At 42.2% G+C, this 16,645-nt stretch overlaps 1 protein-coding gene across 1 annotated transcript in view; it reads right to left on the bottom strand.

The window, feature by feature from the left end:
- uggt1 (UDP-glucose glycoprotein glucosyltransferase 1) overlaps positions 1 to 16,645 on the bottom strand; it is a 72,364-nt gene that overhangs the window by 39,928 nt on the left and 15,791 nt on the right. Inside the window, exons 9-13 of the mRNA XM_084311054.1 lie at positions 16,528 to 16,628; positions 11,810 to 11,909; positions 10,387 to 10,447; positions 3,774 to 3,865; positions 452 to 602 (exon numbers count right to left, since the gene is read on the bottom strand). Of these exons, the coding sequence (XP_084167180.1) occupies positions 452 to 602; positions 3,774 to 3,865; positions 10,387 to 10,447; positions 11,810 to 11,909; positions 16,528 to 16,628 (505 nt within the window). The remainder of the gene's footprint in view (positions 1 to 451; positions 603 to 3,773; positions 3,866 to 10,386; positions 10,448 to 11,809; positions 11,910 to 16,527; positions 16,629 to 16,645) is intronic.

Raw genomic sequence — 16,645 nt, 5'->3', positions numbered from 1 at the left:
CGCAGTCAATGATCTGTAGTGCTAAACTCATCATAAAATCAATAATGATATTTTCCATTTATCTGCCTTCTGTTGCGTGAGACTATTCCAAATAATGACTCAACTGTCCGCTGCGCCAGAAGGGGTTTCAGCAAGGGTACAGCAAACTGCCATTTTGTTTTTCATTTTCTGATTACACTTTTGAAAATCCCACCCTGTTAAAGCCATATATGCACCATGAAAAATAAGCTTTTCAATAACTAAATATAGCTTTTCAGTCATTTCATATCATTACTCATGGCTATAACATAACTTACAATATGTACCTTTTTCCTGTGGTTGATTAGTACTTTATTTACATACTTTAAGCAAGATCGTATGTGTGTGTGTGTTTCTCTGTGTGTGTGTGTGTGTGTGTTTCTCTGTGTGTGTGTGTGTGTGTGTGTGCGTGTGCATGTGCGTGTCTTCATACACTGATAGCAGGGCTACGGATGTCGACAGCGTACTCAGAGTCTGAGGGCTGGACGTTGAGCTTCAGGATGTCGTGGATGAAGGGCGTCTCGATCAGCAGGGAGCGCAGACCCTCCATCACCCTGGCCTCGCTACGCAACACCTCAAACACACTGCAGAGGAGAGGAGAGGGAGGGAGGGAGGAAGCGAGTTAAGGCTGTCCCCGAAGCCTGTTTTTGGGATTCGAACTTCGTCAGGGTTTTTCGAACGGACGTTCAGTTCAGTTATTTTTTATTTCGGGCTTTGGACACATAACAACGGTCATTCCATAAATCACCAAAGTTTTATCAGCTGCTATTGCAGCATTGTCCAATTGACCGAAAAGGGCTAGGGAGAAGCACTATACTAGGCTTGTCGGGCCTTACCCCTGAAGACTTACGTTTAATATATATATATATTTTTTACATACATACATAGTAGATACATATAGTACACATTACAGTATAGTATACCTGCAGTATATAATAGTATATACTATATAGTATATAATAGTGTATACAGCACATATATAATGTGATGCGAGATATATAGTACCGGTACATGATATATACAATATAATATAGTACCATAATATAATAGTATATACTGCAAATATAGTTCAATATAATATACAAATGAATTATAATATGTAATATGATATAGCATACAATACAGTATCATACGTTTTTTTTTTTTTTAATATGCAATTAAAGCTCTTCTTCCCTTCTGTATCTATCAAAAATTGATTTTTTTTAGTCTAGATTTGAATTGATTTATGTTTTCACAATATTTTAGTTCATCCTCTAGCACTGTCAAGCCCATTCCACAGGGTGGCTCCGTAAGAGGAGATACACATTATTTTCAGGTTGGTTTTCATCACAGGTTTTTTGAAGTTCAATGGTCCTCTGAGGTTGTATCCCCCCTCTTTATCCAGAAATTTGCTTCTTACATTTACCGGTAATTGATTATTTCTTGCTTTGTACATAACTTGCAGAGTTTTAAAGTTTACCATATCAATGAACTTCAAAATGTGTGATTGTAGAAACAGTGTGTGGTCCCGATATCCTGCATTGTTTATTACTCTTATTGCTATTTTTTTGTAGGATAGTCAATGTATTTATGGTTGTTTTGTATGTGTTACCCCATACCTCTGTGCTGTAATGCAGGTAAGGCAAGATCATTGCACAGTACAGAGTGTGCAATGAGTTGGGATTGAGTACATGTCTTACCTTACTAATAATGGAGATGCTCTTTGCCATCTTAGCCCTCACATATTCTATATGGGGTTTCCAGCAGAGTTTATGGTCTAAAATCACTCCCAGGAATTTATTTTCATATACTCTTTCTATTCTATTATTATCTATTATCAACTCAATGTCTGTTTTTATCTGGCGGTTTCCAAACACCATACATTTTGTTTTATTTAGATTTAAAGATAATTAATTTATATCAAACCAGAGTTTGTATTTATTCATTTCTATTGTTAAGACTGCCATAAGATGCTGGATGTCCTCCCCTGTACAGAACATGTTAGTGTCATCAGCAAATAGTACACACTTCAATACATTTGACACCAAGCACAAATCATTAATATATAAATTAAACAGTTTGGGTCCCAGAACCGAGCCTTGAGGGACTCCACACATTATTTTCATACATCTAGATTTGCAATCTCCAAGTTGTACAATTTGTTCTGTTTTTTATGTAGCTAGTTTCAAGCCAATCTGACACAACCCCTCTGAAGCCATATTTAACCATTTTCCTTATATGGATTTTGTGATCTATTGTGTCAAAGGCCTTCTTTAAGTCTACAAAGACTCCCAACTGTGTACAACTTTGTATCTATGTTTGTTATTACCTATCTATGTTTGATGTTCGAACCTTCGTTTTTAATTAAACATTTAAAAAATATTTTTAAATTTTAATTCTTTATAAATATCCTCAAACTAAATCCTCAATTTCAATAAAGTGATTAATCAGATTAAATGAGTCTTCTTTTTATTATTATTAATTAAATCAACTTTCCAGACCCAGACCAGGGAGAAGCCCCACCCCAACTAAATCAACTTTCTTTATCATCAGTTTTTTTTTAATACTATAATATTAGTGTAGCCTAATCTTTATCCGCAACTGTGAAGAAAAACCCCATTGGTTTAAACAGAATGAATAGAAAAAAAAATATATATATATATATATATCGGTATATATATCGGTATATATATCGGTATATATATATATATTTTTACATTTGAAAATTTTTAAATAAAAAAATCGAATGTTGATTTAGAATTCGAATGCCACATTCGAAGGTTCGAACGTTTGGGCTCAGCCCTAGAGTGAGTGAGTGAGTGAGTGAGTGAGTGAGTGAGTGAGTGAGTGAGTGAGTGAGTGAGTGAGTGAGTGAGTGAGTGAGTGAGTGAGTGAGTGAGTGAGTGAGTGAATGAGTGAGTGAGTGAGAAGTAACGGGTCATTTACATCAAGACGTCACCATCACTTTCATACCAACCGTGCCCTTATTGGAGTATTTACTGTATGTTGACGAAACTGACGAGTTATATTCATTAAAGAAAGTTGATTTAATAAAAAAAATAATACTCATTTAATCAGAGTAATCACTTTATTCAAATTGAGGATTTAGTTTGAGTATATTTAAAAAATATATACATGATTACGTCATAAAATATGACGAGAGACATTCAAAGCTTCATTCGAATACTTCAATAGAAGCTTTGAATGTAAAAAAATTATTCTAGTGTTAATCAAAGACGGTATTATGTTACACTTTGCATTGTGGGGTACATTAGGATGACTGAATGATAACATGGGGCAGACATCTTTAATACTGTTTGCCCCTTCACACATCTTGTAGGCCGCTAGCAAAGTCACCTTATGGAGAAAAGAAGTATTCAAACAACTAAATGAGACCGAAACGTGTCTTTTTCTTCAAATCAGCAAACATTGGTCTGAAGTATAATTTCAGCCAGAGTGAAAGTGAGTGAGACGCGTAGACAGAGAGCGAGAGAGAGAGAAAATGAGAGTGAAAATTTAGAGATTAGAGGGACGGAGAGCTAATTATTCAATTTAGGAGTGCCTGAATGTAAATGTGTAATTATAGCTTGTGTGTGAGTTATGTGCGGAAAAGAGAATGAAGGTTTGACTCAAATGCACAATTATAGCCTGTGTTGCACATGTATGTATGATACCGTTTTTCTAATCTTTGTGTGTGTGTGTGTGTGTGCATGTGTGTGCGTGTGCGTGCATGTGCGTGCGTGCGCGTGCGTGCGTGTGTGTGTGCATGCGCGCACCTGAAGATGTCCTGCGTGTCAAGATCTATGTGTAGTCCATTGATGAACAAGGCAGAGTCCCCCGGCTGCAGTCCCAGAGTTCCTTTGAAGAACTACAGAAGGAGAAGAAGAAGAAGAGGAGATGGGGAAACACATGAAACACGTGTTCACTTCAAACCCAGAAGCCCTGTCACACTCCACTGAGGGAGTCATCGCCATACTGTACATTAATCAAATGGTTAAAAATAAATAAATAAAAAAGAAACACAACGTTAAAGCCTGTCACCTCAGACTCAATTATACGGTAAGAGGAGCACTCGACACAGAGCCGTAGCGAGGCAGGTGGACAGCTCTGAGCAGGCAGTGGCAGCTCCGTTTAAAAGTGAGTCCATTTAGACCACTCCATAGTAAACACATCCAATTAATAGATGGGGGAGTCTGTGTGTGTGTGTGTGTGTGTGTATGCGCGCGCACATGTGTGTGTGTGAGTGTGTTTGTGTGTGTGAGTGTGTTTGTGTGTGTGAGTGCGTTTGTTTGTTTGTGTGTGTTTGTGCGTGCACACACAGGCAAAAGGGAAAGGAAATATCCGTGTCGTTTGGCACAGTCACATCTCATTACAGCAACACAAAGACTTCAGATTAATCATACATCAGACACTGCAATTACAACAAGACGTGATTAACACAAATATTGTTCATCCTGCTTAAATACTGTGTGAGAGAGAGCATTCATCTTTTTGATTGATTGTGTGTGTGTCCACGCTACAATCAATAATAATTTTGGACTGCAGAAATGACTTAGTAGCTGAATGATCCTGAATTATTTTCATCTCCAGGCCTGGATTGGCCATCAGGAGATTCAGGACAATTCCCTATGGCCTGCTTGCCTGTATTTGCCTGTAGCCACCCATGGCCTGTGATCAAAACACAGCACCAAAAAAACCTAAATTGAGTGTGGCCGGGTAGTGTAGAGGTCGAAGCACTCGCCTACCACTGTAGAGACCGGGTTCAATTCCTGACAGCAGCACCTGCAGCTTGGTCAGTGTTCCCTATGAACACACAGTTGGCAGTGTTCGCGGGTGGGACGCCAGCGGGCCCTGTCACTGCAATAGCGACTCCTATTGGCCTGTTCAGCATTTAACTTTGCATTTAGATTCTGACTGGAAAAAATCCATAATCAAATCCTTAACACATTCCCACGGCAAAGACGAGTGTACTCGTTATAGCCCGCCAATCGTTGGACGCCAACAACGAGTCCAACTCGATATTATGATCGTTATTTCTTTTGTTGGCTATTTCCATTCATAATTCATCCTGCTGTGCTGTGGGAATGTGTGGCACTCTGTCTGAGACCGCAACGGTCCGATACCGCCGCCTAACGCCTTGCGGCCGCTATTGCACTCCATTTGAAACGATGTGGCTTGTTGTCTGGGCCGAGCTGCAGCGTGGGGGCGGAGTCTGAACACTCGGGCAGGGCAAGCGGTTCTAACAGATGCACCCCCCCCCCCCCCCCTTCATGTTCACAGCTGGATAACGTTGGACACACGATCGCAATCAGTACTTGGAATGGCGATCAGATAATTGGATTCTTCTTTTTGCAGTACATCATAGACAAGGTAAGGACTATATGTTATCAATCTTGCGTTGATCCGATAATTTTTTCCCGCGATCGGAGCGTGTGTCTGTGGTTTGTCGCGATCTCGATTCATAGACCTATGCAATTTCATTTCTAAGTTATGACGATATTTTTTTTATTAAAACATTTCAAAATTAAAATTTTTAATTTTTTAGTTTGTTTACTTTGTTAAATGACGATTCTGACTCGAGTTATTTTGTATGTTACAAGAGACTTAAGTTTAAGTCAAGCACTTTCATATACCGTAATTCCTCTAATAGTAACCGGTATTCAATTAAAAACCGGGGCCCTCATTCATCAACGTGATGTAGAAAATGTTCTATTTCCATACTTAAGCACAGAATTTAGAATCTGTGCACGCGCGGTTAGGTGGTCGAGCGGAGATTGCGTTCGTCACCAGCCCCGGAGCTGTGAGCTTGGTTCGCCTGTTCGAATCCAGCTCACAGCTCCGGGGTTGTCACCAGCTTGGCTGGCCGTCTGCACTGATACAATTGGCTGTATCAGAGGGTGGGAGAAGCTGGCGGGGTGGGTCCGGGTCGTTGTAAACAGCGACTCCTACAGTTCGGTCGGGGCGCCTGCTAAGCGCGGATTGGACGTGAGGGGGATAGTGTGGTCCTCCCACACGCTACGCCCTCTCAATGAGAATCCGCGCTGCCAGGTGAAAAGAAGCAGTGATTGGCTGGACGTGTGTCGGAGGAAGCACGTGGTAGCCTCCACTCTCCCAAAATGATCCGACTGTGGGGGGTAAAGCGCAGCGACCAGGAAGGGACTGGGAATTGGCATACGACTAACATTGGGATGGGAGAAAATCGGAGGAAAATGGAGGGGGAAAAAAGACCAAAAAAAAATTAAAAAATAAATCTGTGCACGCACAAAAAAAAAAGGATTTTTCACATGTGCGTACACAGGTTCTACGCACACCTGTCTTGATAAAGCTTGTTGAGCTTGTGCACTGTTTTAAGTATTTGCATACCAGAACCGCCCCGATTAACCATATACGGTAATGGAATACCCCCATGAAATGTGGAAAAATGGACTAAGCCGAGGGAAGCGTGTTATGTGACAGGCTGACAGACGTGTACACGTACGGTGATGTCGGATATGATATCTATTAACCATTGCTGCCTGGGCAGCGCAAACACTAATAAAGACCGTGCTGGAATATGACTGCCTTTTCCCGTTTTGTTTGATTAATACCCAGGGATTAAAGTTCTCCTCAATTTTATTCCAAATCGCGACGGATTTTCCGTCAATTTTCTACCTGCTGCATATGATTTCTAGAGGCATACAATCTATTTTGATGTCAGTATTGGGTAGCCTATATAAACAATAATACGAGAGCATATACAAGAACAATGAATCTCACTGCCATGTATGATGTAGCCTGCCTTTCAATACATGAACTTGAATTCCATCATGTTTGTGTGCTGTTGTCACAATGGGTGGTACCGGTACAGTAATAACAGTCTACACAATATCACGATGGACCATGCCATGTAGCCTATGTTCTATTATGACATGATCTGTGACGACAAATGTTCTAGAATGTTTGATTAAGATATCATACTCTGACAGCATGCCTATGATCAACAAAAACGCGAACTTGAATCCCATCATCATATTTACATAGTCTGTCCACTATCTGGTGTCATTGCAATGCGTTTTTTATTCTTTCTTATACAGTAAAAAGGGGGAAGAACACTATATCGTGGGTGTTCATATGACTTGTATTCTGCTTACAGCTTCGAAATTCCACTTGTTTCGTTTAACGTAAAGCCTTTTAAATATAATCAAAACGTTCCCGTGTTTCTGCGGTCTGTGCGCAAAATAATAACGAGTTGAGCTACGCGGAGCGCAGTCAGTCAGTACACCCCGTATATTCCGATAACGCTATATAAACCATGCTGCATTCATTCTGAGAGAAAGATCTATTATTCCAAATGCTATTTATAGGGTTTTGACCATAATTACACTACTGTTGCTATTTTACAATGAACTATAATGAATTACGGTTCATACAGAACATGCCAGTGTTGAAACTAATGCACAGAAGCTCATTTCCTTGTTGTAATAATATATTCTACCAACGGGCGCCAGGTACGCATGGTCCGAGCTGTGCGTAAATATAAGCACGAAGTCAAGTTCAAGTTGAAATTGATGAATCCCACACTCTGCTTAGAAATGGTCGTACGCACAGCTTAAGCACATATCTGTGTGTAAATCACGTTGATGAATGAGGGCCCGGGTCTCTATTAATGACCGGGTGCGCTGTTGAGCTAAGCAATTATAAGCCGGCCTCCTAATACAAGCCGGGTTTCATGTATATTAGAGGAATTATGGTATTTCCCTCAACGGATTTACCATAGGCAATATATTTTGTTATTGTTGTTATATGCTGGCCTGGCTGTGCAGTAAATACCATATAATGGTATGGTGTTAATGTTTACCAAGAGAGTAAGCCTACCTCAGAATTGTATAAAACAAAGTTATTATTATTATACCAGTATTGTGATTGCACTATTTTACTTTATTTAACTTTTTTTGACCACCTGTAATTGCACTGTTTACTACCGTATTTCATACAGTACTTGGTTTCAATAAATGAACCCAGTACATTTTACTGGGTTCAAACTGACACAAAATGTTGATTTATTCATTATGATCCGTTTGAAAATTAGAAATATAGGCCTCTCTCTTATACAAGCCTGGTATCCGCTACAGTTGAAACAAATACAAGCCGGGGTTACTATTAGAGGAATTACGGTATGTTATGTTTAAGTTTAAGTCGAGCACTTTGATTATGTTATGTTGTCTGTTTAAGAAAAGAGTGCAATAAATGATTTTATTGAAAAAATAAGAATCGTGTGAGAGAATCATGATCTCAATTCTTAGAGAGAAAAATCGTGATTCACATTTGAGCAAGAATCGCCCAGCCCGACACCAAACCCAAAACCGTGATACAGTATGAGCCGAACCATGATTTCTGTGAACCCTTCCACCCCTGGACTACACCCTCCCTCCCCAGACTGAAGTCGCGCAAGAATCGGCATAACGACGAAAGTGGGGAAATATAGTGGGGATGAAACTAATTTAGTCCCGTCCAAAACACATTATACTGTTCTGTTCACCGAGACACACAGTGTAACTGAAGTGCTTTTACAATAACATACTAAGCCTAGGGAGTAGGGACAGATAAGGTAAATACCGTATATCGAAGTAAATGTTTATTACAACATCACAGCGTCATCATAGGAGCCCTGTTGTGATGGTTACAGGGAGCGAGCGTTAGTGAGCAGAGTTAATGGTTCAGTACAGGGAGGAGAAAAGCACTGGGCTGGGCTGCTGCTGCTGCTGCTTGGTAGCTTATATTAAACACAGTATGTCAGCTCTTATGGAACCAGTATTTCACCCATGTGTGGAATGGAATAATACGATGGAATTAAGTGACCCTGTGACCTTTGTGGAATGGAGAGTGCTGTTGTTGCTTGTGACTATTAGACCTATAGAGGACATTGTTTTAAAGGAAGCTAAAACAACTCAGTCAAAAAGTGACTATATGAGTATGGTTTGCAGCTCTGTCTAAAAGGCAGTGGTGTGTGTGTGTGTGTGTGTATTTGTTGTATACACTTGCGTGTGTGTGTATTTATTGTGTGTAAGGTAGCCTGACCTGGGTGGGGTATAACTCCTGGCCTGAATTATTGCCCTGTTCATCCCTAATGTCGTTTACTATTCATAACACATAAGTGTAGGAGGGGGAGGGGGACTCCTCATCTTGTATTTCCCATGTGAGCAGCTCAGGAGACGGGGGGACGTGGTTGTTGTGTATAATTACATCGTCTATTATCCTGGTATTGGATTATGTTTATAAACAGTTGCACCCTAATCCTAGTTTATCACCGACCATTAAACGTGACGGCCCGGCAGCTCTGGAATGTGCTTACGTGCACTTAATCAGGACCACAATGAGAAGAACAGAAACACATTGAGGACGACGGAGAAATCAAGCTGCAGATAAGAGGACAGATGTTGTCCGTCGGAGTCCGGAAGTTTAGAGCAGACGATGCGGAGCCTTCTGTATTATTCGTGACAGCAGAGTGCAAATGGCTTTTTACAAACCGATACAATAAAGACACAGACCATGTTTCTTGTCTTGCAGTACCCACAATAAAGACACAGACCATGTTTCTTGTCTTGCAGTACCCACAATAAAGACACAGACCATGTTTCTTGTCTTGCAGTACCCACAATAAAGACACAGACCATGTTTCTTGTCTTGCAGTACCCACAATAAAGACACAGACCATGTTTCTTGTCTTGCAGTACCCACAATAAAGACACAGACCATGTTTCTTGTCTTGCAGTACCCACAATAAAGACACGGACAATGTTTCTTGTCTTGCAGTACCCACAATAAAGACACAGACCATGTTTATTGTCTTGCAGTACCCACAATAAAGACACAGACAATGTTTCTTGTCTTGCAGTACCCACAATAAAGACACAGACAATGTTTCTTGTCTTGCAGTACCCCCAGTGCTTTGCACTGCTTCAACATGTATGCATCTTGCCTGCGCAGGCCAGGCATCCACCATAAATAACCGTCAGTTTTGTCATTTTCTTGCCCCTACCCTTCTGTCCCCTCAGATCTACCCCAGCCAGCCCTCGCTCCACCGCCAGCTAGGGGGGGCGTCACTGCAGTGAATCCCAGGGCTTCCTCTCGGCAGTGGAACGATATTCATAGCGGGTAGCAGATGGATAAGGACCACACCACCCCAGTCCTAAAATAACCTCTATTGGTTTCCTGTCTCCCACGGATGAATTATAATATCCTGGTCCTCACCTACAAAGCCCTTCATCGACTGAAACCCTCCCCCCTCACAGACCTCCTCTCCCCCTAGTACCAACCAGGCCGAGGAAGCAAAGAAAGCTACTAAAAGCCCTCTGAAGCTCCACTAGGTCTGCCCCCTGGTGGACGGGTGACGGAGAGATGGAACCTCACCTTCTGGTTCTCTCCGATCTCTTTGCGGATCTCAGCGCTGACCACTGTTCTGGTGATGGACCTGAAGGGATAGGGGCAGAGCAACTCGTTAGACTTAAGAAACAGACAGTATTTGCGACTCATCTGTGAATGTCAACATCATAATGTCTATTCTTAACCCATTCAGTGCCAACCACGAGTATAGTCGGTTTAACTCGCCCATCGCTTGCGTGCCAATCACGAGTATAGGCGGGTTTTTATCGTTATTTATTTTATTAGCGATATCCATTCATTTTTCATCCATCCAGCCTGACGTTATCATTGGGAATAGGTCTGAGCTCGCAAAGGGCAAATACCGCCGCCTATCGTCTCCCGGATGGTATTGCACATCATTGGATTGGATTGGCTGGGACTGTGCATCAAAAAAATAAATCCGGTCCAGGTTTTACTTCTCGGGCATGCAGCTGGATACTATTGCATTGACTCCCCCGACTGGGAGCATCGTGGATTATGTGTTTTGGACTACAACGTTGGATCAATGGACGCGATCAATATTTGGAATGGCGATCAGGAATTGGATTAATCTTTTTGCATGACATCAGATGTGAGGTAAGGCCTTTATGTAACAAATCTTGGGGTAATCAGATGTTCCTTTCTCCGCCATCGGAGCGTGTGTGTGTGTGAGGTTCGCGCCGACCAAAGTACGGAGAAGCGATTTTCAGACCCCGCTTCTTTTCGTGCATGAGGACACATACTATTGATAATCTAGCGTTTATTTGAAACCGCTTCATAAATCAGATGAAAAATGACAACGTGTTTTGTGTATTCCACTAAAGGGCTATTATCATGTCTTTCTCTGGAATTACTAGAAATCTCCAAAGCTATACACGTATTCAAAACGGTATAAAACGGAAATGTACTGATGAAAAAACAATCCGTTTCGTACATGTTGACTGCAAGCAAGTCATTGATAAGCGACGGGTGTATTAGACCCATAGCCATCATTTAAGATATAGTTTAAGCGTTCGCAAATATCCCCGTCCTCCCATTGACTAAAGCGCTGGCCTACAAGCCCTAATTTGGTCATATGGGCGTGGCTCTGAGTGGGGTTAAAGTCTGTGTCTGTTACAGCAATATATTAATATTGTGATTATTTTTAGATTTTGTGAATCAAGATATACATTTCCTTTTTGCCTAAATGCTCAAAGAATTTCTCACTAAATTATAGTTCATGTATCACATTACCATGCAGTCCAATATGATGATTATCTAACGTGTGATTCTCTACACGTAAGCAGATATATCGTCTATCAAAATCCTTCTGAATATTGATGTTGTGTGATGTGATGAATACTGATATTTACTTTTTCCCCATATCGCCCAGCCCTGTTGTCTGTGTGTCCATGTGTGTGTGTGTGTGTGTGTTCAAATTGGTATTCTATACCTGGCTTTGGTGGGGAAGTTCTGACTCAGGTCCCTCATGACGGTGAGAGCATCAACAGATGGAGCAGCAAGAACACGAGCTGCCGTCTGGAAACTCAGATCTGTGAGAGAGAGAGAGGAGAGAGGAGAGAGAGAGAGAGAGAGAGAGATATTTACTATTAATATTTTATTGTTTGTGGGGCTTTTCTGCTTTGGCAACATGTTTGATCCAAAATGCCACGCCAATAAAGACCACTGAATTGAACTGAGGAGAGAGAGAGACAGAAAGAGAGCTGGGAGTCAGAGAAAGAAAGTAGGAGAGAGGGAAGGAGAAAGAGAGCTGAGAGTCAGAGAAAGAGAGTAGGAGAGAGGGAAGGAGAGAGAGCAGAGAGTCAGAGAACAAGAACCACACGGAGAGAGACAACGGATTCAATACAGATCATTACTATACTGTTATTGTTGTTATTTGATATTGTTATGTTTAGTATTGTTATTATTATTGTTGTCGTTACTGTGTTGTGTGCTGTGGTGTTTAAAAATAAATAAAATAAAAAAGATTGATTCATCGATTGATTAAAGCAAACTTTAATAATTTCTTTTTTTTTAATAATAATACTTTTTTTTATATAATTTTTTCAGGAGAGGCAGGGGCTCCCATCAAGGCAATGGTAGGGGAAACACTGAGGAGAGGAAGAGAACAGAGCTGACAAGAGTGTGGGATGTGGTGTGGTCTGGGCTCTGCTGCAGGGGGGAGACGGGTGGGAGTGGCTCACGGGAACAGAGCCAGGGTGAGTTGATTGGCACAGGTGTTACTCTCTTTATAGCAGCATGCTGGACCTGGATAGGGGGCTTTTTGGACACGCTGACGAGAAGCTGGGAGAGGCTGCGTCAGGAAAAGCTAGCTGGAACTGTGTGTGTGTGTGGACCGGCCAGAAGTTATTATTATGAGTGTCAAGCTGCGGTGCGGTATATTGTGTGCGCTCGTGAAATAAAATGTGCTTTATTTTGAGAAGCAAAAACGGTCTCCACCCCGTGCTGTGTTGAGTAAAGAACCTGAGGGGGTAAGAGCCTTCAATGGTACATGGGGTATATAGAGAGAGTGCAGAGAAACACCGCAACACAGAGTGACTCACTACAGACAGAGAGAGAGCAATTAGTACCAAACACACAGTTTTCACCTCTCAATGGACTTGGTGATCAAAGCATCTGCATCAACAGTGAAAAGCCTTTTTATTATTAACTATATTTTTTGTTCCTACTGTAGCTACATTTCAAAACGACCGATGTAAATTAGCCCTCGGCAAACCCAACGTCAGTGCATTTGAGAAATATTCTCACTCGTACGGGAAGACTATTCAGCACTCGAAAACACCCAGGAAGAGACTGCAGGAGAACATTCGGTGTGGTTTGTATGTAGTGAGCAGCTCCATGGGGTTGTTGTGTCGGTTATTATATTAGTCCCAGAGGGGGGTCTGTTTCTGGGTAAACAGGCAGTGCTAATGAGACCCACTAGGGTTGAGGATAAAGATAGCAGGACAGAACCGGGCCACTCCCCAACAACCGATCCAATCTCCTCACGTTCTCTCTCCACACCACCTTATAGAACGCCACATGCTTTAGAATTTGAAGACAACGTAATCTAGACGGCTGGTACAAATAATCCCTTAATCTAAAATAATACACGTGAGGACTCCAATATAAACTATTAACTTCTATTTTATTCATTTTGACATTTCGTTTAATTGGTAGTCATAGCAGTCGATGATCCTATTTTTTCATAACCAAACTTAAAAAGTGTAATTGGACCATTAGGCCACGATAGCCAACTAAAAATATAATGATTAAAAAAAGAAAAGTAAAAAGAAAAGGAGCCTTTTCACCCATTTCAACACTTTAGAGAACAGACGTTCTCATATTCTGGCATTACCACTTTTTAATTGCAGTCTTACAGGAAGGTTTTCAAAAGAACTGCATGACGGCACGTGGGCATAAACGGATGCACTTAGGGCTGAGAAATATGGTCAAAATATCATCACAATAGTTTCCCTAGTTATGACTGTATTGCGTTTTCCAGTAAAAATTACAATGTGATATATATATATATATATATAGATGCCAAAGCCAGCCACTCCTTCCATTAGCAAAGCACTCTGGCTCTCTGCAGGCTTTGATCAGGCCAGTCTCAGTAGTCCTTCCAGTAATTCCAGATTGTAAAACAGATTGTAGCTACGTTTTCTTCCTCCACACCAGTGTTAGAAGAAGTGCTAGAAGAAGAACGGTTCTGGGCTTATTGTATTATGCTGGCACACTGACATATGACGACTATATGCTGTGATTTAAAACAAGTCGACGGGGAGTCGAAATATGATTTTTATCTAGTTTTAGTTCCACACATTGTATGTTCTTTTACCAGTTTTAGCCCTTCTTATTTTATGTTTTTTTCTACTCTTTTACTAGTTATAATATTTTTTTTTACTCCTTACTGGTTTTAGTCTTGCTTATTTTACATTCTCTTTTTTTACTCTCTTGCTAGCTTTTATGTTCTTTTACAATGTAGCGCTTTGAGATTTGCTCCACAACTATAAAGTGCCCTACAAATCAAATATATTATTATTATTATTTACATTTAGTAATTTAGCTATCCAAAGCGACTTACAAGTTCTGTACAACAGGGTACAACTCTTTCAGCGGAGTAACAATGTTCTTCAACAGTGTTGAACTTGAGTGCTACAGTCTTGAGTGCATAGTAGTAAAGACATATTAGGTAGTAATATAGGGAAGGAAGACTATTTAATAGCAAAGTGCATGATTGTAAAAGACAGTACGAAGGTGAGTATTTATTTTATTTCAGATATTGAAAATAATTAATAATAAATTAAATAAAATACTAACCTTCCTACGTCATAAGACGGTAGTACCCAATACTGCCAGAGTTGTACCCTTCCTGCTGACCTGTTGTACAGAACTTGTGAGTAGCTTTGGATAAAAGCGTTCAGCTAGATGACTAAATGTAAATAATGAGTTGGCCTTTCATCAGAATGGAAAGGCCACGCCCCCCCAGTGTAATGACCACAGGAAGGCCACCCCCCCCAGTGACTCAGTGTAATGACCACAGGAAGGCCACGCCCCCCAGTGACCCAGTGTAATGACCACAGGAAGGCCACGCCCCCCAGTGACCCAGTGTAATGACCACAGGAAGGCCACGCCCCCCAGTGACCCAGTGTAATGACCACAGGAAGGCCACACCCCCCAGTGACCCAGTGTAATGACCACAGGAAGGCCACGCCCCCCCAGTGACCCAGTGTAATGACCACAGGAAGGCCACGCCCCCCAGTGACCCAGTGTAATGACCACAGGAAGGCCACGCCCCCCACTGACCCAGTGTAATGACCACAGGAAGGCCACGCCCCCCAGTGACCCAGTGTAATGACCACAGGAAGGCCACGCCCCCCAGTGATCCAGTGTAATGACCACAGGAAGGCCATGCCCCCCCAGTGACCCAGTGTAATGACCACAGGAAGGCCATGCCCCCCAGTGACCCAGTGTAATGACCACAGGAAGGCCATGCCCCCCCAGTGATCCAGTGTAATGACCACAGGAAGGCCACGCCCCCCAGTGATCCAGTGTAATGACCACAGGAAGGCCATGCCCCCCAGTGACCCAGTGTAATGACCACAGGAAGGCCATGCCCCCCCAGTGATCCAGTGTAATGACCACAGGAAGGCCATGCCCCCCCAGTGATCCAGTGTAATGACCACAGGAAGGCCACGCCCCCCAGTGATCCAGTGTAATGACCACAGGAAGGCCATGCCCCCCAGTGACCCAGTGTAATGACCACAGGAAGGCCATGCCCCCCCAGTGATCCAGTGTAATGACCACAGGAAGGCCACGCCCCCCAGTGATCCAGTGTAATGACCACAGGAAGGCCACGCCCCCCAGTGACCCAGTGTAATGACCACAGGAAGGGAAGTCAAAAGCGGAGGAGGGGAAACACATTACTAAAGCAAACGTGAAAAACTAGCTCATTCGCTAAACTCTGGCGCATTTACATTGATGTGGAAACTGATAGTGTTGATTGATGTGCACTGTCCCTGGGTAAAACATTTAGAAATAAACTAAACTAAGAAAGCCATTCAAATTTTGTCACGGTTAATAAAATGACAAGTCATCATTTTCAAAAATAAAAAATTGATTTATGGCCCACCGGCATATTGTGTGTGTACGATTTGGTTTTGAGTGGCACAGCGATTCCCATGCCATTTGCCATGCCTGCACTTTTGCACCAGCCATGTCAACGGAGCTTTCCGAATACAGACCCAGAAGTCTCCGAGCACAGTGCACTGTGTGTCCGTGTTTAACCTGAGCCCGACGCAAACAGGAAACAGAGCGACAGATTCAGCCCAAACAGGAAACAGAGCGGTAGATTCAGCCCAAACAGGAAACAGAGCTACAGATTCAGCCCAAACAGGAAACAGAGCTACACATTCAGCCCAAACAGGAACCAGAGCGACACATTCAGCCCAAACAGGAAACAGAGCGGTAGATTCAGCCCAAACAGGAAACAGAGCGACAGATTCAGCCCAAACAGGAAACAGAGCGACAGATTCAACCCAAACAGGAAACAGAGCGACAGATTCAGCCCAAACAGGAAACAGAGCGACAGATTCAGCCCAAACAGGAAACAGAGCGATAGATTCAGCCTCGAGTGCAGCCCGGTGGGGGTCTCGATGTCAGACCCACCTTGCATCTGCCAGACTTTGAGAGGAAACATCTCATTGGTGCTCTCAACCAGGTGCTTCCTCAACTCCTTCAGCTGCTCCTTCAGCTCCGGGTACAGAATCCTGGTAGAGGAGAGAGA

The sequence above is a fragment of the Notolepis coatsorum genome, assembly GCF_963971535.1.
Source record: "Notolepis coatsorum genome assembly, chromosome: 3".
NCBI lineage: Eukaryota > Metazoa > Chordata > Actinopteri > Aulopiformes > Paralepididae > Notolepis > Notolepis coatsorum.
Note: the sequence above shows the minus strand (reverse complement) of the source record. Positions and strands in the feature narration are given on the sequence as shown.